At 42.6% G+C, this 26,564-nt stretch overlaps 1 protein-coding gene across 1 annotated transcript; it reads left to right on the top strand.

Moving 5' to 3' along the window:
- Window positions 1–4,577: 4,577 nt before the first annotated feature.
- Window positions 4,578–6,839, top strand: LOC308112442 (putative G-protein coupled receptor 21). Its single transcript, XM_080467961.1, has one exon. The coding sequence runs from the start codon at window positions 5,090–5,092 to the stop codon at window positions 6,161–6,163; it is 1,074 nt and encodes a 357-aa protein (XP_080324087.1). The 5' UTR covers window positions 4,578–5,089; the 3' UTR covers window positions 6,164–6,839.
- The last annotated feature ends 19,725 nt before the right edge of the window (window positions 6,840–26,564 follow it).

Here is a 26,564-nt window from a genome sequence, read left to right as displayed (position 1 = left end):
CATGATAAGGAACATTCAAATTCTCCATAACTAAGGAAAGGAGGCGCCATGCTTCCTTTATAACCTCCTTTAGCCGAAGAAACACTGATGCATCCTTTACCAAAGGAGATGAGATCATGCTGCCCCACAATTCCTTGCAGCAACCACATTTAACCGTGGGGGCGGGGAACCCTGGTCGTCGAGAGCCGCAGTCCTGCATGTTTTCCATGTCAAGGTTGAGGAAAAGTGGATAGGAAAGGAGAAAGGGGGGATTTTTCAGGAAGCACCCTAAAGCTGAATCCAAAATGGCTGCCAAAACAACACTGGTTCTGCAGAAAGTCTCTGAGTCTGGTAAAACTTCCTCTTCCAGAAAACGATTACAGGACCCAGTAAGCATCTTCGCTGGAATACCAACCCCTCTGGCCCGGATCAAGGGTAAGTCCATGAAACCTCCACATAGATCTTCCTTCCAAACCTTTGGTAACTCTGGAGACATTGAACAGGAACTCCTGGAGGGACGGTTTGTGTTCCAGTCACATTCACCTGAAAACCATCTCAGGATGTGTTGAACAGGTTTTCCGTGGATTGTGTCTGTGTCAGTTGACGACACAATGTCAATGAGCAGATCTGCTCTGTAAGTTCACCTGACGGGTAAACTCACCTCAGGTTGAGGTTCGTTTGCTTCACGCTGCAGTGTAACGAGAGGACGGCTGAAAACGGGTCAAACATTCCCCAGAGTAAATTTATGGCAACCATGAATGATGTATGAACACGAGTAGTGAACATAGACTGAAAGTATTCACCACATTTTCTCACCTCTCCCGAGTGTCCACGTGGCTCTGCCTCATGATTTCTGCATAAGCTCTCATTTAAATATTGAAAGACCCTTTCACTCTGATGTCGTCAGTGCAATATGTAATAAGAGCAGCGTTGGAGGAGCACGTTTGTGGCGATTGTGTGTTTCTGGTCCTGACAGGCAACATGACGGTTCCAATCAGTTTGTTTGTTTGTGTTCTGTGATCTTTTCTTTCTTCTCTCTTACGATCCTCTGAAGCAGAAAGCTTCCACCCCTGAGTCCAAGACACGGTAGAGTGGATCAACATGTTTGACACAATCAGTGGTTAGTAATGTATCGCAGAAATAATACTCACGCTCCGTTCCAGGCGAGGGTCTTTCTATGTGAAGTTTGCATGTTTTCTCTTTTTTGGCCTCAGAGTCACTTAGTCTTTAGCGCTGTGGCCTCACGGTGAGAGGACCCCCGGTTTGAGTCCAGTTGTTGGCTTGTCTGTGTAGAGTTTGCATGTTCCTCCCAAGCGTAGGGTGCGGTTACACCTGCCAAGCTGGGATCCAGCCCAGTGAGCTTTTGTCAGATGAATGGGTTTAGAATGAACACGGATGGCGACTGTACCTGAATATGTTCTCTGGCATATTTTCCTGATTCAATGAGAAGTTATTTGCCCTAAGTGCAGCAACTTTTTGTCCATTTTCAGATGATGGGCTCCGACGCTTTCATTAAGAAGTGGGAAGGTAAACCTGAAGGACTTATCACCTGGAAATCCCATTTTTCCTTGTTAAAACATATATTGGTGTTGGACCTCAGATGGAAAGTGTTTTTTTTATTATTTTTTTTTAGGCTCTTTGTTCAAACCAGATTTGCCCACAAGGGGGTGCACAAGTGTTGTCGTCAACGCAGGAGTGAACCCACCTCTGTTAAATTCAGTGGTTACCCTATAGCCTCTAGCGGCTAAATGCTAGCCGCTGATATGACTAGAATAAACTTTGAGAATCATGTGATTTACAAATGACCATGTATTTAATTTCAAATCTCTGGGTTGTGTTGCTCTGCGGCATGGATATTTGTAGACGGCTACACAATATATATTTTTTTTAGTTGTGTTTTTTTTTTTTTAAATGAAGAAAGGACTGCTAAGGCTATCACTATGCTATCGCCATGGTGTACAATTCCTGCTGCCAATCAACACGCGCCTAACGTCAGTACTCCTCAAAATCTCGCATGTACTCACGCGAGAGGAAGTAACAGTTTGAAAAAGGGTCAGAACGAGCTCTATATTAAATTTTCATTTGGACCAACACATTTTAAGAATTGATTTAAAGACAACTTAAGGAACATGGGATATGTGAGAATACCAGCTGATGACTCCTTTAAGAACAATGAAACCACAGAAGGCACCTTGTTCTCATGAAGCACCAGAGAAAACTCAATAAATACATCTGTTCTGCACTTTTTCCTCTGTTGTATTATAAATTAGAGATGGTCATGATGTATGGTTTCCCGTGGGCTCACCACCCGCAGGAAAGGTTCTTAATCGGTGCAATGTGATCTGGGTGACATTGCTCAGACTGCCACCCCCCGCGACACGGAAACGGATAAGCGGGAGAAGATGGATGGATGGATGGATGGATGGATGGTACATACAAAACCTCATTTTCTGTGAGGCATGTTCAGATGTAACTACAATTTCCCCCCCCCAAAAAAAAGGTATAAAAAGATTTCTTTTTTAACTGTTCAAAAGAAACTTCGTGTTGTTGATCAAAAAATTGTGTATTTAGCTATCACTCTGTTATGGGTTGCTGCTGACACTCAGACCACGGAGTCCTCAGGCTGCTCTGAAGCAGCATCACAAGCTCTCATCCAGTCACATGGCGTCTTTCCCCTCCGAGTCTGCTGCTGACACGCTGTAGGCGGCGATAGCTGTGTCCGAAAGAGCGTATGTGCAGTCTTTTCAGCAATCGTTCACAAAAGTCGGACAGATGTGGCGCCTCTGACCTCTGACCCGGAATGTAACAACAGAATCCTTGGTGACCACCTCAGTGCTCACCGTGTGTTCAAAAAAACAAAAACAGACGGCGTCTGAATAGTAGCTCTGTCTCCAACCAGCAGCCTAGAAGGGAAAGACGTTCCTGCTGTGACCCCTCCGGTTCCCTCTCAGCTAAATATCACACAACATGCTCCTGTCTGATGTGGTAAATCAGCAGACGACACTATTTGGTAGTGACGCAGGGCAGCACAGGACCTGTGCTTTGGATTTTCTTTTCTATTTTTAGCCATTAAAAACAAAAGACGAAGCAGTGTGGGAGTCATACTGCAGGAACCCATGACAGTTACAAAAATGCCAGATGTATTTTAGGTCAACCGATCCACCTGATGGGATCATTTTGAGATTAAATCCACATATTGAAATTTGTATGTTCGTCTTCAATATGGTTTTGCACGATTATCATGTTGGAAATGCCTGGTAATGTACAGAGGTCTGTTTCCATTCATCTGTTAAATCAATAGATTCCAAATTAGAGTTGATCCCAGCTGCTTTCATCTGAACAGATCAACCTTGCACAGGACGAATACATATGATGTTAATGGCGAATAGGTATTGACCTATAAAGGTCTCACTGAGCTTTATAAAAAATACTGAAGAAACTACAGAAGCCAGTTCTATTGGTGGAAGTGTATCATCCCCCAGGTCCACACTCTGAATTTTTTTTTATATCAAATTTTAACATTCACATGATGTAGAATATGACAATTAGAGCCTAAAAATAGCATTTAGCTAATTACTTGACACATTTGTCTTTTGTCAGAAGTGAATAAATCCACTCATTGTTCTCCCTTATAATATCGATATTGATCAATGAACAGTTTTTCTTTTAAATACTGTTATAAGATCAAGAGGAGATGCACAAACATGTAAAGCAGCATATGTGCTAGTTTGAATATTTTTCTTTTTCTTTTAGTTAACATGCTGATATTGTTGTTTTATTTTTCATTTGATTCCTCTTGTCAGTAACATTCTGTGTCTCTCCTGTGGTCTGTTGTCACAATAACTGTCTTGAACCCAAAGACTGAGATGTGAAGGTAAAGAATACGTCTGAAAAGCAGTTTCTGGTTTGTTGCGGCAGTTTGGACAAATGGAGTGATGGCACCTCATGTCGCGCTCCAGTAACACCGAGACTGGAGTGTAACGACAGGGAAAGCTTCATCAAAAGCAGCTTCTCAATTAAATCTTGTGATGGTATGAAGTGGCGTGAGTTTTCAAACCTGTTTATGGTTGGAACAAAAACCATCTGTGTGACAGTTCTAACCTTAGATATGAAGATAAAGGCTGCATGCTGGAACAGCGGTTAACACTCTTGTCTTATAGCAATGCTATCATGGTTAGGGTTAGGGTTAGGGTTAGGGTTAGGGTTGGGGTTTTTTTAACTCTGGGCCAGAACTCCCTGAGTGATGTTTGCAAGTTCTGGGTTTTTGTGGGTTTTCCCGAGAAAACTTGTTTGAGGTTAGTTGGTGACAGTTGATATGCTGTATGTGTGTGTGACTGTGTGTCTCTGTGACAAGATCACTCCAACTTGCATGCAGGCCTGAATTTGACCGTTCATTCATTCATTCATTCATTCATAGACACTCGTGTTGAGGAGTCAACACAAGCGCCCCTCTCTCTCTCTCTCTCTCTCTCTCTCTCTCTCTCTCTCTCTCGAAGCCACGCCTCTCGCCCTCACAGAAGAGGATTTGGAGTCTCTCCTCTCTCCATCCGTGACCGTCCTCCTTACCGGACTGTTCGTTCTGGAGCTGCTGAGTGTTTCACAGTGCGGACGGAGCTTCAGCTGTGTCTTTATGGTCCTCGTTGTGTGTGCTGAGCCAGCCTTCAGTGTTTTGTCCTCCTCACTGTGACTTTGGGAGAATGACGGCAGGGTGGCTGCAGGCTCCAGCAGAGTGCTTACCTCAGGATCTCTAGTCGGGGCGAGCAGCGGGACGGGCTGCAGCTCCGCCGCTCGCTGAAACATCACACTGGCATTGCACTTTTCTATGCCGCTGATTTTCTTTTGCCTTGTGGGATTGCACACATACACATATTTAAGCAGCAGAGCCTGGCTGCAATCAGCATGGATCTATGGATTACTGTTGCTTTAAGGACAAGCTCCCTGCCTACTGAGGGAGAAAAGATGCTGATTTAAGAGGAACAGGACGCATGCTTTGTTTTGGGAGCAGTAGATGGAGCATGCAGCCTCGGGGTAAGGAGAAGAGACGTGGATGACAGGGGGATGGCTGTGTTGAGCTGAAAGCAAACCTTTCCTCTCCCTCCTCAATCCAAACATGAACTCTTCCTCTGATGTGAACCAAAGCGGCTCTCCCCCGTTCTGCCTGCTGGGCACCGTGGGTTATTCCTCCAGTCTGAACACCTGCGTTCTGGAGGTGGTGGTCATCCTCTTCCTCACGGTGCTAATCATTGCGGGAAACCTGGTGGTGATCTCCGTCTTCCATTGCGCCCCTCTGCTGCATCACCACACCACCAGCCACTTCATTCAGACCATGGCCTACGCAGACCTGCTGGTGGGCGTCAGCTGCCTGGTGCCCTCGCTGTCGCTGCTGCACTACCTCCGAGGCCTTCAGGAGGAGCTCACCTGCAAGGTGTTTGGATACATGATTTCTGTGCTGAAGAGCGTCTCCATGGCGTCGCTGGCATGCATCAGCGTGGACCGTTACATCGCCATCACCCGACCGCTGTCCTATTCGAGGCTGGTGACGTCGTGCCGGCTCAGGGTGTGCATCGTCCTCATCTGGATGTACTCCGCTCTCATTTTCCTGCCATCGTTTTTCGGTTGGGGGAAGCCCGGCTACCACGGGGACACGTTTCAGTGGTGCGCAGAGTCCTGGAAGACCAGGCCGGGATTCAGTACCTTCATCGTGATGGTGCTCTACGCGCCGGCAGCCCTCACTGTCTGCTTCACCTACGGGAGTATTTTCAAGATCTGCCGGCAGCACACCCGGGCGATCACCCAGCGCCACGCCCGCTTCAGCTCGCAGTTGGACGGTGATAAAAGCGAGCGGGGTGCCGAGCGGTGCGAGGGCTGCCCGGACAAACGCTACGCGATGGTGCTGTTCCGCATCACCAGCGTCTTCTACGTGCTGTGGATGCCGTACATCCTCTACTTCCTCCTGGAGAGCGCCGGGCTCTACCACCATAAGGTGGCTTCCTTTCTCACCACATGGTTGGCGATTAGCAACAGCTTCTGCAACTGTCTCATCTACAGCCTCTCCAATAGTGTCTTCCGCAAAGGTCTCGGCCGCCTCTTCGGTCCGCTGTTTCCCTCCTGCTGCACCTGCGCTGAAGCTAAAAAGGCTCCGGCACCAGCCCACCAGCAGACAGACCCCCGCTGCCAAGTCTGAGACCGGACTCGACTCTGGTGTGTTGATTCCAACACGTGCACTTTTCTTGTGAGCTGAGTGGCGTGACCGGCCTTGTTGGTTACACCGCGCTCCTGAAGCCCACCACTGGCTCTTTCAGTCGTCATGTTGAAGCCGGTTCTGCAGGAAACCCTCGAGTTTGATATCGATGGAGAAAATGAACTGTTCACATGAAGCATACCTGCCTTCACCCTTAAACAAAGTGAAACAATGCAAACTTGTGAGCCTTTGAAATGGTGAAAAAAAATAAAATTATGTTAAAAGTGTCTCAGTTCTGTCAGGGTTGAATTTCGTACTGAAGAAATGTTGATAGACTACTGATGTGTTGAAAACTACTGTTGTTAGCTGGAAATATGTTTAAAAAAAATAGCCGTGTGTGTGTGTGTGTGTGTGTGTGTGTGTGTGTGTGTGTGTGTGTGTGTGTGTGTGTGTGTGTGTGTGTGTGTGTGTGTGTGTGTGTGTGTGTGTGTGTGTGTGTGTGTGTGTGTGTGTGTGTGTGTGTGTGTGTGTAAGCTGGAAACCCCACTATGTTTACACAGCGCTGAGTTTCAGAAACAAATGTTGAATCAGAAATTCTTTACCGTCTGGAGGTTGGTTCTTTTTTTTTGTAGCTGAAATGTAAGATTGTCATGATCAAAGAGACAATAAATCATATTTATTTGTTGTTGTGGTTCCTCTGCAGTATTTTAAATGATGTGTGATGCAGTCAGCGGAGGTAACAACGGAGTGACACGCTGCGACCGGCACTCCATCCGTCCAACTCAAAACACTCGAGTGGAAGAAAGTTAGATCACAACAGAGTGACATGTTTGTGCCTAACATGCAAATTATGCAAATTATTTGGCACTTGCCAAGATTTTAAATCTTATTTTTAGACATGATATGCAATTTGGCTTGTTTTGAAATCTATCTTTTACTTTTTTTGTCCTTTTATTTTCTGGTGTAATCTTGAAACAAATTGTAAAAATCTTGTTTAAAGATTTCTTAAGTAACATGAATGCATGGACATATAATTGTACTAGTTTCAATTCATTTTCTACTCAAATCTTGTGTTTATATTTTATATTTGGACTCCCCGTTCTTGCTGCGTATTTGAAAAGTGGAGGAATTTTGATGATAAATCCCCATGTGCAACGTGAGAGATCTTGATTTGTTTTATTTTCCACAACCAAGAGGCCCAACATTTCAATTGGATTTTCAAAGCACAGTAAAACACCAGTAGTTCATTAAATTGACAAAAAAGACAAAGAAGTGAAAATAAATTCTGCCGGACACAGAACAAAACGGTGTCCCATGAAAAGCAAGTTCGTGAGCTGACCGCAGTAAACGTCCTCGTAAAAAAAACACAATAATGTTTTTAAAGGTGAAATTCAGCATTATGATCAATGTCAGTCGTCATGTGAAGAACCCAGAACTTTTTTTGCAATTTGGGTGTCTGATTACATGACAATGTTTCTAAAAGCCACTGAAAATGCACCTTTTTGAAAAACGCTCTGATGGGGGTAAGGCCATGGTGGCCATGTTTACACATACCTGGACATTTACAAAAACTATGATATTTCTATTTGCGCCCTGCATTTACATATGAATGCAGCTCTGAGTCACCACAAACAATGATTTCCCAAATCTCTGGCCACGGCAGGGATTTAGAAAAACTCTTTGTCTCTGTTTTTATCTGAAGAGGAGTAGGCAGAGATCTACATCACAATATGCAAGGGAAGGGTCATTGGCGTCAAACATGAAAATGGATACAGTGAAAGCAGTGCTTGTTTTAACGTTTTACCTTATATATTCCACTGCCACGTTTAGGAGGAGCTCCGCTTCTTTATTGGTCAAAATAAACGAACCATGCAGCATTATCACTGAAAAGGAAACAACTTACTCGATTCATGATGTGGTGTTTTCGCCAGGATTCTGATTGGCTATCGTGGCTTCATGCTTCTTGTTACACTGCCCCCTACAGGTTTGGCATGCTCATAGAATCTCTGAACCAGGTGTATATGTGAGTCCGTGGCAATGAAGATTTTCTTTTGTAAACGTAGAGGGGGAAATATCCGTTCTTGTAAAAATACGGGTACGCGTAAACGTGGCCTCAGGCTCTGTCCTGAGTAGAGAACAGAAAGCTCTGCTACTGCCGCATAAACCTGAAACTTTTCTGAAAGAAAAAAACAAACAAACATACGTTTCCACTTGAAACATTATTGTGTAAATGAAGCCTGAAGCCCAACTTGTAGTGCCGACAATCACACTCTCAGTCACGAGTGAAACACATCAGGGAACAGCAATCAAACATGAGGAGGAAGTGAAGGACCCTGAAACCAGAGATCAGCCCGAGACTACAGTCGTTAATCTGAAAACAGACAGGACAGAAAATTTGCACCGTGACCAACATGAATAATGGGCAGTGAAAAACAATAATTAATGCGGCTTCTTGCCGCTGTCAACCTGAATCTTTCACGCAGAGCTTCATGTCCCCATGTATGAGAGCAGGAATACACTGATACTGTGCAGGATCAGGAGCGCTCGCCTCTTATTGATATGGCCATGAACCTCTGACTGCTGTTACTGACTGCTACAGTTTTCCTCTTATATGTTTCACCGAATGTGACGGGCGATGGTTTACATTTGGACCGTCATAAATATATTCAGAAAAGCATGCTTTCTGCTGGTGCCATGAAGGGAACTGAAGCCAAACAGTTGAGCAATCGATTAAGAGAGTTCTGTGATGGATTCAGCGCATTGAGGTTGTGCTGAGGCCAGAATGGGGACGAGAGTCAACATCAGCTTGGAGTTCACTGTTATCAATTATATATACGATTTATTAGAGATGCCGCAAATACATTAAACCCGTCCTTGTGGTTGTCCAGAGCTTCAGTTCAAAACCTTAACAGAGCGCTGATTCTGAGGCAGCTGCTTGTACATATGAACTGTTATATATTAGCCTTCATTTTAGATGTTTTGATTTTGATCATGAGAGAATTACAAAGGTCACATGACGGACCAACAAATATGTAAGTCACCACAGATATCATTTATTATCAGTTAATTATATTTTATATCAGTGAATCGATCCTTGAAAAAGGGAAAAGTCTTGCTCTTTTAATGGTTGGCCCAAGTTTTATAAGTTTAAAGATAATAGCAGCTTGTCTCTGTCATCCCACTGCTAATGGCTATTTAGAGCTTTAAGCTGTAATGGTTGCAACTTCAACATTGTTCAAAACATGTCGTAGTGATTGCAACTACAGTTCTGATGGATTGTGACTGTACATGAATGATTGTTGTTTCTCTACGCAGAAAGTGGGCTGCAGACGACTGAGAGAATGTTTTTCTGGAGTCGAACCAGCAGCTTCTTTGACCCTAATCACACAATATACCCTCTTTATATCACAGCTCTCGCTGTATATAGGATCTCCTGTCATGTGGCCTCTCTTCTAAAGATGCATCATTCCCAGTAAACTTTTGCTGCATTGGCGCTGGTGAAGTCTGGATCTTTGTTGCCTTTTCATGATGTTTCTGAGAAAATCTAGATGACTGCACTGCTTGTCTCACAGCGCCACTATTGTGTAACAGAAATATCTGTGTTTTCTGTCTTTCTTCCCCTTATAAACACAGAAAGCTTCTTGTTTGCCGGCCCATGTGAGAAAACACATGTGACCCACACAAAACTACCTGTCATCTCTCTCTTCACTGAAATCACCACAGAAATAATGCGAAAGGGAAATATTATCACGACCGAGCTTGAAATAACCTTTGTGCGTTCGTCTGGAGTTAAACAAGAGGAACGTGTAGTTTCATGAGCTGCTGCATCCACTGTGTAGTTTCTCATTACTATAACTTTTTAACTTTTTAAATTCAGGATGATAGTGAAAGTCTGGAATCATGCAGCATATTTTTTGGGGGGAAAGAAGCAGGTTAAATGCAGTCAGGAAGTTTATTTTTTTAATTTTTTTCACATGGAAGAAGGATTAAGGAGGAAGCTCGGGCTGCTTGTCGCACTGTCCTGGAGGTTTTTTTGTAATGTCGGCAGCAGTCTGAGCCTGGAGGAATTTAAAGCTGCTTGTTAGCAGACTCAGTACTGATGGAAGTGAGGCTTCCTGGAAGAAGGCCAATAACAATAAGGACTTTCAGAAAGATGCCGGCTGAAATAGCTTGTTTTAGATGTGCTATTTTAGCCCCGAGGGGCTACATAAACATCCAGGGTCAGATAGACAAGGATTTATATTTCTTTCAGCGTGAAGATTGAAAACCTTGATTCGAGCCATGAAACTTGGCACAAAACCCCCACTAACCTTAATAACTATGAAAAGAGCGTGAATGAGAATCAGTTCCCCAAATTAAGATGATATCTAAGTCTAAATACAGACTGTTGTTCACTAGATTATTTATGCTCATGCTCTATCATGTCCATTTAGGACCAGAACCAGGGTCTGTAGCTTTCTCCACGACCACCTTCCCACTGGAGTTCTCAGCCTCCGGCCTTTGACACAAAGCCACTGTCTCCAACCCTTTCCTTCCACCCTACCTGCTCTCTCATCTCATTCTGGACGTTTGACCTCATCCACCTTCACTCAGTCTTTTCCGGTTTCTTCATCTCGCCACCTCAATCACAGCCATGTGTTGTGTCTTATCTCCACTGTTGGAGCCCGATATACAACAACGACCTAAAATGTTATAAAGTAGAATGTGAAACAACCCAAAATGTAATAACTGGTCAATAATGTAAAAAGATTTAACACGAATATACATGTCGTCTTATGTGTTTATTGCTTATATATTATTTTGTAGTAATGACTGGAGAAATAGATTCCAGATTCTAGTGAACAAAAGACTATAAATGACTTGGGCAACAGCAATCATACATGAATATCATATACTGTGTATATATATATATATATATATATATATATATATATATATATATATATACACATATATAAATAGTCCAAACTTTTAGAAATCATTCTTTCAGTGTTATTCAAAATGAAGCTGTTCAAGTCATTGACTCACTATATGATGTAATACAATTATTACAATATTAGGGAGAAAATATTTTGCCCATAATTTAATATTAAGTTTTGGGCCCAGGGTCTTTTTGACATTATCAACTCGTTGTTACATTTCGAGTTTCATTCCATCACATTTTATTACAATTTGGGTCGTTGTTGCATATCGGGCTCTATCACTGACCTTCATTTCTCTTCTGCCCAGGATCTTTTCCACCTGCTCTTTGCTCTCACCTGATTTCACATATCACCTGCAAACATCACAGAGCCTCCTGTCTGATCTTCTTTTTGTTGTTGTTGTTGTTCTGTGCGTCGCCATGCAAACACAAAGGTGCCAGAACGGATCCCTGATGTACTCCACCTCCACCCTGAACACATGAATCACTCTGCTCACCTCTCTAATGTCTCGCTGTCCTCATACATGTCCTGTGTCAGAGTTCCTCTCGTGGCACCTTATAACACGCTTTCTCTCTGAATCACATGATGTGCTGCGTCTGCATAAGCAAACATTCCCGCTGTGCTCACATGATGTCTGGATCCAATTGGTCAGGCTCACATGAAAGTTATTGATTGGATTCTACTGTAATTCGAGCTTCATAGAGTCGCTGACGTGGAACACACACAGTGCAGAGGTATCTGGTACCTTCTGAAAGAATCTGAGTTTGACACAACACACAAATAAAATAATGGCTATACAAAAAGATCACCCAGCCACATTTGAATTATTAAAGAAAAACACAAAAAAAAACACCATGTGTGTAAAATTAACTGGCCATGCTCCTTGTCAGGTCCCTGTTTACACGAACCCAGGTATTTAAAAAAAACAGTGATATTTCTCTGTGTTCGGGCCGTGCAATTACACATAAACGTAGCTACGAGTCACCACAAACAAGGATTCCTGAAAACTCTGGTCACAGTGGAGATCTGGATGAATCTCTGTGTCTCTGTTTGCATCTAAAGTGGGGTAGGCGGATATTTATGTCACAATTAGTAAAACAGTAAACACTGCCTGCGTCTGCCGTATCATTCAATTTACATGTTTGATAAATTAGGAATCAATACAAAAACAATCTGAAATACAATATAGAAATCCTTACCACATAATAGATATCCTCTAAATAAGTGAACTAATAAAAATAATAGCAATAAATACAACAACCGGCAAGGAAATAGGAGCATTTCTGCTCTTTGTTGTCTGTGAAAGTTTAAGGCTTTCCAAATTATATTGGTGCATATCAAAGAAAACGAGAAGAATCCTTTTTTTGGAGGCTGCTGCTTTTGTATTTTCACTCTCGTGTTGGTGTGACTCACCAGTGTTTCACTTCACTGTAACGTTTGATGTGGTCACAAATCAGAGAGCTCTTTATCAGCAGACCACAAAGAACATAGTGCGAGAATGACTGTTTTTCCTGGATGTCAGATATAAACTCCATTATATTCTCTCTTTCCCACCTTTGATGGCATGATTCAAAATGCAGTTATTCCAGAGTTGATGTTTTTATTTTCCTGTGGGAAAATCCTGATGTTCTCAGCCCCGATGTCCGGGGGGAAAAGCCTTTTCTTAGAGGCCGGCAGCGCCAAATTTGGAGCATGACCGGGAGCAGGGTTGAGGTTAGAAGTGGTGCCTGGTGCTGTCGTTCTTGTCTAGTTACACACTGTTATTTTACCACTAATGTGACATCTGGAAAGAATTGTTGGTGATGTTTTCATCAGATGGCCTGACGGGTTGATCATATTTGATTCGAGACAAAGGACTTTTTCAGGAAGAAATACAATGTTTTCGTTTATTATGATGAGCACTCAGTTGGACGACATTTCTCTTGTCTGATTAATGGCAGTTCTGGTCAGGATATTTCATTATTCACACTTTAAACATTTTTGTATCGTTGTTCGAAGTCACACAAGGAAACAGTTTTAAGATATCCTATTGATTTCCTACCAGATCGGGGGTCCCAGAGGAAACTGGCACACTCACGGAGGAGCAAAACGTGTGTTATGACCAGTGATGCCAGTAACGCGTTAATTAGTGCCGGGTTACTCTCATATGGCTACTTTTTTCAGTAACGAGTAATCTAACGCGTTACTATTTTCAAACCAGTGATCAGATTAAAATGAAGTCACTGTGTGTTACTATTGTAGGATCCCACAGGACGAGTTTCTTGTCTGCATAGCCAGTTTATTATTAAACTGAACCGCCTCTTCATTCTCCTCCAAAGGGACACATGCAGTGCATACAGTCTCTGCACGCTCACCTGACCCGCCCCCTTCTCCTCTTTCAGCCAATCACAGGCCGATTTGCTCTAACGGTGCGTTCAGGTAACACAAAAGAATCAGAACCAACAAACATCATCAATAAACCTTAACACCACACTATTACACTATTTTTGTAATTTTCCTGACTAAAATTATGAATTGGCTGGAAGCCCTCCCCCTTTTTTCGAATCAACCAATCAATAAATCAATCAATCAATCAATCGGGTTAAAAGGTTCCATCCAGCAGGTAGAGCAAATAAATGACTAGATAAAAAGTGCAACAACAGACTACAACTACATCTCCGGGTAAATAAATACCAGTAATATTAAAAATGTGATAATAAAACTGGCAGGAGGCCCGGCAGGGATCAGAACTGAGTTCTGGGTGAAACCGGTTGTCATTTTTATGTTGAGATCGGGTGGGGCGCGGTCGGCAGGTGCCGAAAGTACACAAGAGTTACTTGTAATCTAACTTAGTTACTTTTAAAAATGAGTAATCATTAAAGGAACTAAGTTACTTTTCAAGTAGTAACTAGTAATCAGATTACTTTTTCAAGGTAACTGGTTGTGACACACTTGGGTGAAGTGGTCCAGGTGCTGCTTGTGCCTGTTCACTTTCAGAATTGGTGCCTCCTCCACACAGGTGGCGTTTCAGTCGTAGAGAAACATTGACGAGGAAAAGAAAAACGGTAACAGTGTCTCACCAGACGGCTCTTAAACGGCTGGAGTGAGACAGAGTTCATCCAGAGATTCATGTTCACGCATACGCATTAAAAATGGCGTGTTGACGATCAGCATTATAGTTTTTCCTCTTTTCGGCCTCGTCCACACAAGCCAAAACCGTCCTTCTTCCCGTCCTCACAGGAAATGTCTGCCTCCACGCGACACCATGAAAACTACGCAGAATGGTGTAGTCAGTGTTGCCACGGTTACCTTGAAAAAGTGATTTTTAAAAGTAACTGAGTTACTTTTAAAAATTACTTGTTTTTAAAAATAACTGGGTTAGATTACAAGTAACTTTTTAGTTACTGTCAGCAGCTGCCAACAACATACCCCTCCATCTCAGCATAGAAATGACTCCTGCTGATACATATTTAACCTTTGACCTTCATTCTTTGTTGTATTATTGTATCTGACTCATGGTTTTATTATCACATTTTTACTATTACTGGTATTTATTAGTACATAGTTGTAGTCTGTTGTTGCATTATTGTTGTTTACTTTATATGACCTTTTAATTCTTTGCCTTTCAAGTGAAGGACATGAATCCTAGTTTACATACATACAAACATACAGAATGTTTATTTATAAATAATATTCTGAAAGATCAATGGAGCCTCAACAGAGGAGCTGAAGAGCCACATGTTGCTCCAGAGCTGCAGGTCGAACACCCCTGGGATATATTGTTCATGTAAAACAAATGTTGTGGGAGGAATGCCAGTGTGCGAGATGTGATGTTCCCTCACTTTCAAAAACAAATGTTTTTTATCCAGATTACTGATGATCTTACTGATCCGAGTGTGTTTACAGGTTCAGCACCTTGGAGAGTGCTGCTGCCGTCACGTAATCACCCGACGTGAGAGGCGTCTGTGGTGCAGTAATACAGTTACTTTGGTGATAGTGAGTTTGGTGAAGGGCTGTTTGGACTTTGAAAGGTGGCCATATATCCCTCTATTTACTCAAATCTGTAAAAATGAAACAGAATGAGCTCTGATCAATAGTTAAGATGCAGATAGTTTATTAAACTCCACGCAGGTGACTGAAGGAGAGGGTCGGGGGGCAAACATAACAATTTTCCAAACCTTCCTGAAGAAGGTGTTTTCTTTTTAACGTAGAGTGTAAAGGTAAAAGGCGGTCCAAAGACCAAATACTCAAAAGAAGTACAGAAATCTACTTAAGTGAAGAAGCACAGATACTCGATATTTGTCACTTCTGCTCCGTGTCCCCACTTAAAGAATTATGTTAAAAACATACATATTTATATTACTAATACCAGTGACGTAATACACAACCCAAAACAAATAGGCACTGTTCACTGACAGTAAAAACTGTTTTTAACGGGATGAAGTCATGAAAATGCAAACTAAAGACCTCTGTCGCCATCTAGTGGTTAATTTAATGAACAAATTGTGTGCGAAGTACACACACTCTAACTCTAACCCTGGAACACACACACACACACACACACACACACACACACACACACACACACACACACACACACACACACACACACACACACACACACACACACACACACACACACACACACACACACAGAGTTTTAAAATAAGATAAGGTTTGATTAAACTTGACCTTTTCTAGACGATGAAGGGATAACCCATTTAAAAATAAACTTTCTTATTAATAGATTTTTATTTTTTTTTGTAGATGTTAAATTATAAATCTATAATTGAGCTGGTCATACTTTAATGCCCTTTCACTGTACGAGACAATCCAAAGCATCTGCCTGGAAAATAGTAGAATGACATTTTATTTTGAAACATAATAGTTTTTAACCTTCTTCCGTAGGGTGATATCGATAATATTAATAATATTCTAATTAATTATGATTTATCTAATTAGCTGCTTCCAGAATGAGAACCTTTTTTTTTCTGAAAAAGTGTTTAATTGACAAAACTGTCAAATTCGTTAGATAACCTATAATATATAATGGAGATGCTCACAAATTCCATTAATCATTGAAATGAAGGATTGCACAATAAACTCTATAATAAACCTGTGAAGTCGGTATGAAAATGATCTGTATGTTATTTACTGGCCTGAGTGAAGCTGACGGTGTCACCGCAGGCCAGTCTGTTATTGACTAAAGCGCGCCATCACCTGGTAAAATGTGGTTACTACACCTATATGTTTTTCCCAACATTGTGAACAACTACAAAAACACCATCCACCGGAAAAAAATCTGATCCCAACAGATCCTGACAGTCTGACAGAGAGATAGATAGATAAATAGATAGATCCTTTTAAAGGACTCCCTCGTCCTTAATAAAAAAATATCTCTAGTCAGTATTTGTTGGTGTTTGTATTTTCTTCATGTTGGAATATGACCAGAAAATAAACTATCAATTTATTAATTATTTCATACATTCATGCTTCATGTCCATTAAATCTGAGGAAAATTAAGTTTTCCATTTTAGTATAATAATAATAATCTGGATGTGGTGACGACATGAAGAGTTTTATTTGACTCAGCTCATCTCACTCCGCCTCCTTGTGAGCTCTCGTTAAAAAAAAAAAGAAGAAAAAAAAAAAAAGAGGTTCGATTAATGGACGCAGCCAAGTATTGACATGTGACGGTGAGTGCCAGGCCAGGAATTACAGTAATGCAGTCCACTTGAGAGTGATGCTATTGCCCCTCGGAGACGGACAAAATAACGACAGAGCGGGAATAGGAGAGCAAACGTGGAGGTGTTTATGGTGCGCCGGTGACTTGCGGGGGCCCTTAGCGCTTCCTGTATACGTCCCCCGGGAGGATGTCCCTCGCTTCCATTGAGAAAGCTGCAGGATCCCGGCTGAACCCTTGAAACCTGAAACATCAGCGTCTCGCACCTCTCCGGACACCCACGCATCACCATTTGTGTATCCAGTAATCCGCCGCGGAGACCGAGGCACACAGCTCGGGGGCCCCCTGTCTGCAGGGCCGTAAATTCTGGCCCGGCTTATTGAGCGGGCAGGCTCGCCGAGCACGCCGTCCCCGGCCGCCTCCCGCCGCCTCCCGCCGGGGCAGACTTGCTCTGTAATCCCCTTGTGCAAGGTCAAAAGATATTTTAATATCCCTCGGTCCCAGTCAGATTCAGAGCTCATCTTTATTAAAGCCGTCCACACCTGTTGGAGGGTAAACAGTCGGGGAGTGGATGTTTCCCCGAGGGGAAGGGACCCCACTTTGACCCACATGTGTGCTCAAGGCTTGCAACGATGCAATATATCTGTTGCACCGACGTCCCCCCTTAGATAAAGCAGTATTTGATGTATGTCTGTCACGAGGAAGCTGTGAGTGTATGTATTCTCAGCATACCGCCATCAATTAGGGCCACGTAAACATGCACAGTTCCACATCGACGTCTGAGCCGATTCGGATCCAGACCGTAAAACTATATGATCCGTACGTGGACACGTTATGGGCCAATGACCTGGGCTCCACGGGTCTTTATGTTCACACCTGTTTGATTTCCAGGAACTCATTTGTTGATGGATGTCTCCCAAGTCCACGCGTCCAAACACTTGTATGTTTTATCCAGCGGTGGTGTCGAGGGTCGGTCGATGGTTCTCCAAGAGAAAAAAAGCTTCCCGCTGCAGGTAAAGTCGAGCTGAATGGAAGGACTTCAGGTTTTCCAGGGATGGATGGCGAAGAGGGACGGCATTGTGCAGTCGTGGTTTGCACCGTCAAATCAAAATTCTACATTTTGCATTTGCATTTACACGGAAGCGTTTTGAATAGGATGTTTTAAAAAGAAGTTCAAGCCGCAAGCTGGCGCCGTTGGTTGTTTTTGTAGTGAAAGCCACACACATGCACAGGCTGGGGGCACAGTCCTTCAAGATGGAGAGTGTCATCTTCCTGCATCTGCTGGAAGGATTCTATAAATGTGGAGGTCAGACAGACTCTCCCGCACTCTGCAGAGCTTTCCTCCCTCCAGCCAGGGGTCGAGACCGAGTCAAGATCAAGACCGCTCTCAAGAACTCCACCGCTCCTACACTACCCAGAGAAAAACCCCATGTGGGACTGACGCACGAATCGCTCAACCACCATGCAGCCTTTGTATATTTATTTTTCTAAAGACTAACGGCTCTAAAGTCTGTCCGTGGTTTATCTCAATGACGTGGAATATTCCGCGATAAAGCACTCAGTTTGATTCATTCCCGCACCGCCTGGGGAGAGTTTCCATCACCCACAAGAGCTCACAGCAAACCAGGTAACATCCTCCCAGGCTGTGGACGAGCCCACAGCGTGAAGCAGCCAATGATTAAATAATGAGAAGAGCTTAATGCTTCCTCTGGCAGGACATGCCTCTGGTAATATACGACCACTTACAGCAGACAATAAGTGTCTGCTTATAGAGCGCAGACATTAAGAACCGACAAACACCTCCAGACATAAATATTCACACTATTCAAATCAACAGGCCCGAGAGAATATCGTCACATCAGTCAGTGGGGGTGAAATACAGCCGCGGCTCTTTTCTGACGCACTTTAATGGGCTTTTCATCCCAACCCCCGGCTCTTTGTGCTGACCAGAAGCAAAACACATCTTCTTAATTGAAACGCTCGTTTCCAAGCTATTTTTTCTCCGGGATGTGTTACCCAGACACATTCACTGTCGTCGTGATCAGATAAAGAGAAGCGTCTTGTTCTGTTGATTTAAGACACAAAATTTAAAATACAAAAAAAAAAACAACCCCAATTTAGTAAGAGAATCAGAATTTCTCTTGCCAGGGTTTGACTCAGGAGCTGGAAGTCGTCTGGGTTTTGAGCAAATCCGTAAATGCAGTGAACAATTCTTCTTTGAAACGATCGACGTCATCACGCAGTCAAAAAGCTACTTCAGAAAATTAGCGACTGCCTGCCAGCTCCTGTAAATTACCCCAGAAAGTGCACCGGTTTCAGATCGGGCTCCTTCAACTTGAATAAGCTTCGATTTTATAAGCAAAAAAAGAAAACAGGCCGATGAATTACCATGGCAAGTGGAGCACTGTTGAAGATAATGAAGGCCTTCGAGTTTCTTGTTTTCTTTCACTGAAAATACATTTCAATACTCCCCCCCCCCCCCCCCCCCCCCCCCCCCCCCCCCCCCCCCCCATACAGGTAGTGTGTTCAACTACCACATTGTCAGTTTTTGGAATCTTCAGGAATACACACAATTTAATTCCAGGCTCATGTGAGGCGGGAGTGTTTGGAGGGGGAGGGGGGGGTTCTGAGTTTGGGATATCGTCAGCAAAATGGTATGAATGTGTAGCGGTCTGTCTGTGGATGGATGGACGGATTTAAAGAAGGGGTGGAGACTTTCTCCAGAATCAGCCTCAGAGTGCCGCCGGTCTGCTGTTCCAGTTTGGGGTGAGGAGAGAGGAGGAGATAATGGACCGAGACAGACTGACATTGTGGGACGACGGAGGCCGTCACTCAGGATACATCCTGTCCAGGTTCGGCAGTCCCGGACAAACACGGGAAAAAAAGACAGAGAGTCACACACATTCAGTCAATTTACATTCACCTGTTAACGTCCAATCCTGTGAACCAGAGGGCGCTCCTCTCTGTGATTGACCGTTCTGTACATTTGGGGCTCTTCACGGACCGTAAAGCCGGTTTTGTGGCCTTGCAGACATAATAAGTAATGATGGAGGATTGTTTGGGTGGAGCATCACTTTCCAGAGTGCTCATCAGCAGAGAAGCTGTTTTACAGTTACAGCTCCCTTTAACGTCCAGCCTTCAATCTATCTTTGGCCTCTCAATAAGCTAATAGTTCTAATGTGTCAAAATTGATTTCCAGAGGCCTCCTGCCTCCTCCTCCCACTGCTCCTCTCATCCCTTTTCCCACTCACCTTCCGATGCAGCTGATTTATGAGGCTTCTTCTCCTCTTTTTTTTTTTTTTTGAATAAACAGGTGTTTAGCGTAAAGCTTGCTGCCCCAGCAGAATAAACTGGCAGGAAGAAAGAAAAGAAGGTTCACAAATGGTGAATAAATTGTTTGTTTTTTTCCCCTTAAACATGCTTTTTTTTTTTTAATGATATTGCCTTCCATGACAATAATATTGTGATAAAACCATTACATTTAATAAAATGTCAATTACATTTTTCTTGAAGTGGTTAAAAAATGTTGAGTATCAATAAGAAGATTGACGGGTCGCTGTGCCGAGATCGGAAAAAAATGAGTAAAAATAAGAAAAAGTAAAAATAAGAATTTCCCATCCCTTTCATAGAAAGGGATGGGAAACTCTCTTTTTCAGGTAGTTGAGTACATTCTTAATGTAAAAGAACTAAATTTCTGTCAGAATATAAAAGCTGTAATCGGACTGCATTGTTGGTGTCATAACATGTAGAATCTTCCTACATCATTAGATATTCTATATATATATATATATAAATATCATTTCAATCACGATATCTATTGTAATTAAGAGCTACAGTTGACAACCATAATGTCGAACCACACATCTGTTTCCTCAAGGTTTCTTGAAATCTGAATATCTTTGTAAGTTAAAGAAGAATGCATCATTAAATTCACCGCTGATGAGTCTCCGCTGCGTCTCACTTCTTCTTCAGAGGATCTGAGGAGCTGGAAAATGTGAGGAATGCTCAGCATCACCTCGTGAATCCTCGGCTTCAAACCCCCACACTCATTCCTGAGAGCCAGAGGTTATCTGCTGCCGGACCCGTCCACACACACACACACACACACACACACACACACACACACACACACACACACACACACACACACACACACACACACACACACACACACACACACACACACACACACACACACACAAACACACTTCGCTGCAACTCGGCCCTCCGGAGTCTGGACTGCTGGGAGCTTGTATTGTCACAAAATATTACTTATAGATTTAAAATCAAAACTTTTGTCCTCAGCAGTGTTTACACCTGATGTCTGCAAAGAGCTTTAATCATTTCAATAAGAAAGTGTTAATGTGCGTTAATGTCGGAGTGTCAAACACGTTTTAGTTCAGGGGCCACATAAAGTCTAATTTCATCTTGACCGGTAAAATAGTACCATAAAAACCTTTAAATTTAACCTTTAAAGTATTTCTTTGTTGTAGTGCACGAGTATACATGATCTATATTTTAACAAAACCAAACAATTACTACTTAAAATGACTACAGTCTCCAAATAAAGGCAATGAAATAAAACTTCTGGCGCAAAATACAGTGAAATGTCCCACAAACTTCTCCTCTATCTGTTGCAGTTTCTGCTTTTTGACCTCCCTGCACTAATGTGTTATAAAGACCTAAGTAACAAGCAGATTATCCAAGTGAAGTTTAACACAAAAACCTCCAAATTCAAGTTTTCATTCAATTTATTAACCAATTTCATGACAAAGGAGCTCGCAGTAAGAAATGGTAGTGAAATTCACAGTATTTGAATGTGTTTCTACACTGTTAGTTACTGTGAATCATTTTTACTGTAGAATAAAAGATAAATTCGTATTTTACTCAAAATGCAAGATACTACATTTAAAGTTAAAATCACCAATGATTTGAATTCTTTATGTAGAATCCTTCAAAATTACAATAGAAGTATAATAATGATAATAACAATATTAATACAACCAAAAAGAGTAGTTGTTATGGCCCAGGAACTCAACTCCAACTCCAACTCCAACTCCAACTCCAACTCCCACTCCCACTCCCACTCCAACTCAACCCAACTCCCCGGTGCTTTTCACAGAGAAAAGCCCAGCAATTCCACATGACCAATCATAAGCGTTTGTAGAAAGGAAAAACTCCCTCTACCAGGAAGAAACCTACAGAACCAGGCTCAGAGGCGGCAGCAGGTGAAAGACGGATTACGGTACGATACCATTGTCATATTTTTCCTCGTCTGGCCGTGAAACCTGCCCACAGTAGCGTCACTTGAGAGGTTGGCTACACTTGACTTTCTCAGGGCTCCTCTTCCCACCTCGAGACATGCGGCCGCTGTGTGTTTGATACCAGCTCGGGGCCCCCGTCTCTTCTAGCACCTCCGCCTGGCTGTTAAACTACATTCCTCCCACCTCCGAGGCCCAAATATGTCCACTCGCACTAACCTGTTACCATTAGGCTATTCATCAACGTTCCACTGTCCAAACACCAGAGGTGTTTGGGGAGACAGCGCGGCCAGAGAGGCTTGGAAACGTTCCATTGACTCTCGGTTGTGGAGACGATTTCCCGTCAGAGGAGATAAAGTCGACGGAAGAAGTTCATCGGAGATGTTTCGCCTCTGCCAGCTTCTTTTTGCAATTTTTATAGCTTGTTGATGTCATTCATGATTATGTGGCTTCAAGTTTTTGACCTATTGTCCGAGCAGCGGCTGAAAATGAACTATTCCCCAAACATCTTCTTCCATCTGTCAGTGTGAACTCAAAGAAGCAGTAAGTGGGTGAAAAAGTGTTTTGTAGACTTTTTGAACGTTTCAGTTTCCGTATCAGTGTGGAAGTTGTCGGATTCCTCTTAAGCCTCTAAGGAATACCTCAAAACTCGACCACCATCTTAAATCCTGCTATTGTCCTCAGTGGAAAACTGCCCATGTGCTTGTTTACGCCTCCATCATTTGCTTTGTTTTGTTGCACTAAGATACGGGAGGATGATACTTCATTAGCAGAAACATTCCCGATCAGTTAGTCTTGTGAAACAGCAGCTTTTGTTTTCTGTCGGAGCACCAGGGCAGTACTCGAGTACTAATACAAACTTCAAGAACCAATCAAGAGAGGCCCATGACAACCTGGATCGGAAACCCCGTTTACACGACGTTTAACATTTTCAAGTGAAAAAGAAAAACTGTCATTGCACTTCTGGGTGTCAGAGTGCTCAGAGCCACTGAAAACGCAACCTGTTGACGACACCCCAAATCCGTCTCCATGGAAACAAGAGGAAACTCAACTTTTCTAAAATGCTGTTACTGTGCATGTGCACCACGGCCATAGTAAATCCTTCTGCACATGCTCAGTAGGTAGACAAAAAGAACAAAGATTTCCTCCAGAGTGTCACATGACTCCAGGTCCATATTCTCCTGGGACTTGGTCGTTTTATTTTGACAGTCACCGTAATAACAGTCCAACTCGGTCGTCTGTCCACTAGAATGTCCGTGTCCTGCTATTGTTAATGTTTATAGCGTGTGGTTCTCTGTGCATGTGTGTGTGGTTTCATTACAAAAACAGCGCCCACTAGTTGCCCAACATGAAAAGTACATCGTTTTCAAAACGTTGCAGTGCAAAGACGAAACTTTTCTGAAACTAAAATACAAAAACAATACATTTTTACTTGAAACGTTGTCATGGAAACGGGGCCGTAATCAGGTCAACGTGGAAGATGTTTTACCTTTTAACCAACCGGCTTCATCAGTTCAGGCTCTTTGATTTAATTGGACCTTCAGGGCTTCGAGAAAAAATCTTTTTGTTAAAGCAAAGTTAGATGAAGTGATTCAAGCTTTGTCAAAATCTGAATCCAGAAGGAAAATTAAAGTCCATTCATAACTTCCCTATATTTTAAACTTTTCCACTTCCTCAAAATAAAGCAGAAAATATCAAAAGAAAAAAGTCAAACTTTTGTATTTTCATTCTTTGTTCACGCCAAAGTTTTTAACACCTTCATCCTTCTCACAGAGATAACCCTCTAATGTTTATATCAATATATATGCTGTCCTCTGTCGTGTCAGTTTTCCTGCCTAAGATACAAATAAGCAAACGTACAGAGCCACTCGTCCAAACCAAGTGCTGCTGTACCACTGCGGGCGCTGGGAGGCGGAAATGGTGGAAAGTTTTGATGAGTGAAGGTGTTTAACCACCATTTGGCGTGATTGGTCATTTGCAAATAAAACTGATTTGAATGGAATTCCTGGTGATAACCTCACACTTTCCTGTCAACACCACGATCACCCCGATGGCGGTGTTGCGCTTGTATTATGGAAAACTGGACCGAGCCGGGACTTATTCTGGAAAAGGCCATCGATGACGACACTTCCTTTCCAGGGCGCTTCAAGCAGCTCCTGTGTTCGCGACAACCAAACGGATCCGTCCAGTAACGTGGTGGTTTTATTGGAGAGAGTGTGTTACTGGGCAGTGGCCCAGTGGAGATCTGTGGGTTTATCCTCCGCGACAGGTTTCACACGCAGCTTGACGGCCAAACCCACAAATAACAGCCAGGCGTCTTGTTTGCCATCATTCTCCGGCCTGTTTCAGATTACCGACTGGCCCTTTGATGTTGGCTGATGGACAAGCAGGGTTTTCCCCTGCCTCCCTGCCAGAAGCAGATTGGGTCATCAACAGCTCAGCCACCCACCGCATATCTTCAATGACCTCTGAATAAGACGTGTGCTTACTTAGGCATCCGATCAGAGGGACGTCGGGAAGCGGCAACAAAAGCTCCAGTGTGAGGTATTTCCTGATTTCACAGCAAAGTCCTCGCTGTAATACAAGTCTCAGTGTGTTGCCTTTGAAAAGAAAAACAAAAAAACTGCCGCCGCCCCTTTACCATTGTTTCATCAAAGAAAGTTGAACCAAGCTATAAATAAGCGGAGAGTCATCGACACAGAGTTTTACGCGCAGCAAATGCATCAGAATGTATTTCAGCGCGGCAAGTCATTGATGCTACTGTTGGATGTGTTTATGATTTCATAAATATTCTCTTTTAAGAGGCGGGACTGCACCCGGCTGCAACGTATACAACCTGCTATACAGAGCTACTGTTCCAAAGAAGGTTGTGACGACGTGTCGAATTAATAGAAAACTAAGATTTCATGACACGCTGATCTCATATCTGATTCAGAATAAAACAAAAGCTGTAAATCAAATGTTGAAAATAAGACATTTTACAGTTTCATGTAAAATATCAGCAAAGTTTGGAATTTGAGTGAAGCGCACATCTTAAAAAAAAAAAAGCCGAGAAATGGTGATGGGTTTCCATTTGGTCCAGATTGGTACCGCTCCTGAGGAACGTAGGAATCAAGCTGATCAGCAATCTTCCGTCTTTTCTCTCATGATGTTTTCTAGAGTCATGAGGTTTCAACTCTGAGGAGGTTCAGTACTCGTACTCTATTACCGTGTGACAGATGCAGGATGGACTTGATGTCATATTGCTGAAATATGAAATGAGGTATTCCTGGAAGAGATGTCATCTGGATGGGAGCGTTTGTTAATTTAAAACTTTGCTTTTGAGCATAGCTAGAGAGTTTCCAGAAGCCTCAGACACTATGGGGAAGCAACTTCGGCATAGAGTGTGGAGTATGGATATGATTTTATGGCTTTTAATAAGTACTCATATCAGTACTCGATACTGACATGCAGCTAAAAGTAAGTATTCGTATGTTAAAGAAGTGGTATTGGTGCATCCCTGACTAATACCAAATACTGGCGCAGGCTTTTGAACTTTGCTCTCAGACTAGAAGAGCTGGATCCTCCGTCTCCTCTTTGGTCAGCAGGACATGGCGTCAGTGGTTTCCAAGAAGAATTTCAAATGTTGACTCTTCTGACCACAGAATCCCATTTTAAATGGACTTTTGTTCTGTGGCTTCTTCTTAATAAAAGGCAGTTTATTCCCAACTTTTAACTTGAAGGACTCAGATTTCTACCATTGTAAACTTAGACGATGCGGACCCCACCACACCCGGTTCCATTACAAAAATAAATTGAATTGAATAAATTTAGAAAATTGCTCCCAAGGTGGAACTTTTCGAAAACAACCCGACTCTGTCTTGATGGAAATGGGGGGAAAACACTTTTTCTGAAACACTGCTGCTGTGCATGCGCATTACACAGAAGGCCTGTATGGATTTTTTGTTTTAATGTTTCTGCCTACCTTTACTCTTTTCTCCCTACATTTGAAGACAAACCTCCGCTTTCTCCTTCTTACATCCTTTAAACTGGATTTTTTTTATTTTATTTTATTTTAATTTTTGCTTTAACCTCTATGAGAGAGGCATTTTTACATGGATCAAGTTCATCAATAGTTCATCAAAACAGCACTCATGTCAATAATTATGTGTGAGCGGGACATCGGTGAAGATCTGTTCAGTTGTTTCTCCTGCCTGTCAGTGCTGCAACGTCTCCTGAATAATGTCAAAGTTTAATCCCCAAAGTGGAACAGCAGGGAAACCAAAATCAAGGATCAAAAGAAAGTAATATTTATGGATAAATCATATATTCCTCTTGTTTTCACTATTTTATTAACCATTGTAAACATCTTCCTTCTTTTCTTTCAGTATTTTCCCCATCCTGCGCTATTTTTTTTCCTTTCTTCCTCCTTTATTTGTCAGACTGAAGTTTATCTATTGGTACAAAATATATATTTTTAAATATATTGTTTGGTTTCATTGGGATATTGACTTGTTGAGCTGTGGCTCAGTTGGTAGAGTTGTGGCCTCTCAGTTGGTTGATTCCCCATTTCCCCTTGT

Source organism: Lipophrys pholis (genome assembly GCF_963383615.2).
Source record: "Lipophrys pholis genome assembly, chromosome: 7".
In the NCBI taxonomy this organism is placed as follows: domain Eukaryota; kingdom Metazoa; phylum Chordata; class Actinopteri; order Blenniiformes; family Blenniidae; genus Lipophrys; species Lipophrys pholis.
Note: the sequence above shows the minus strand (reverse complement) of the source record. Positions and strands in the feature narration are given on the sequence as shown.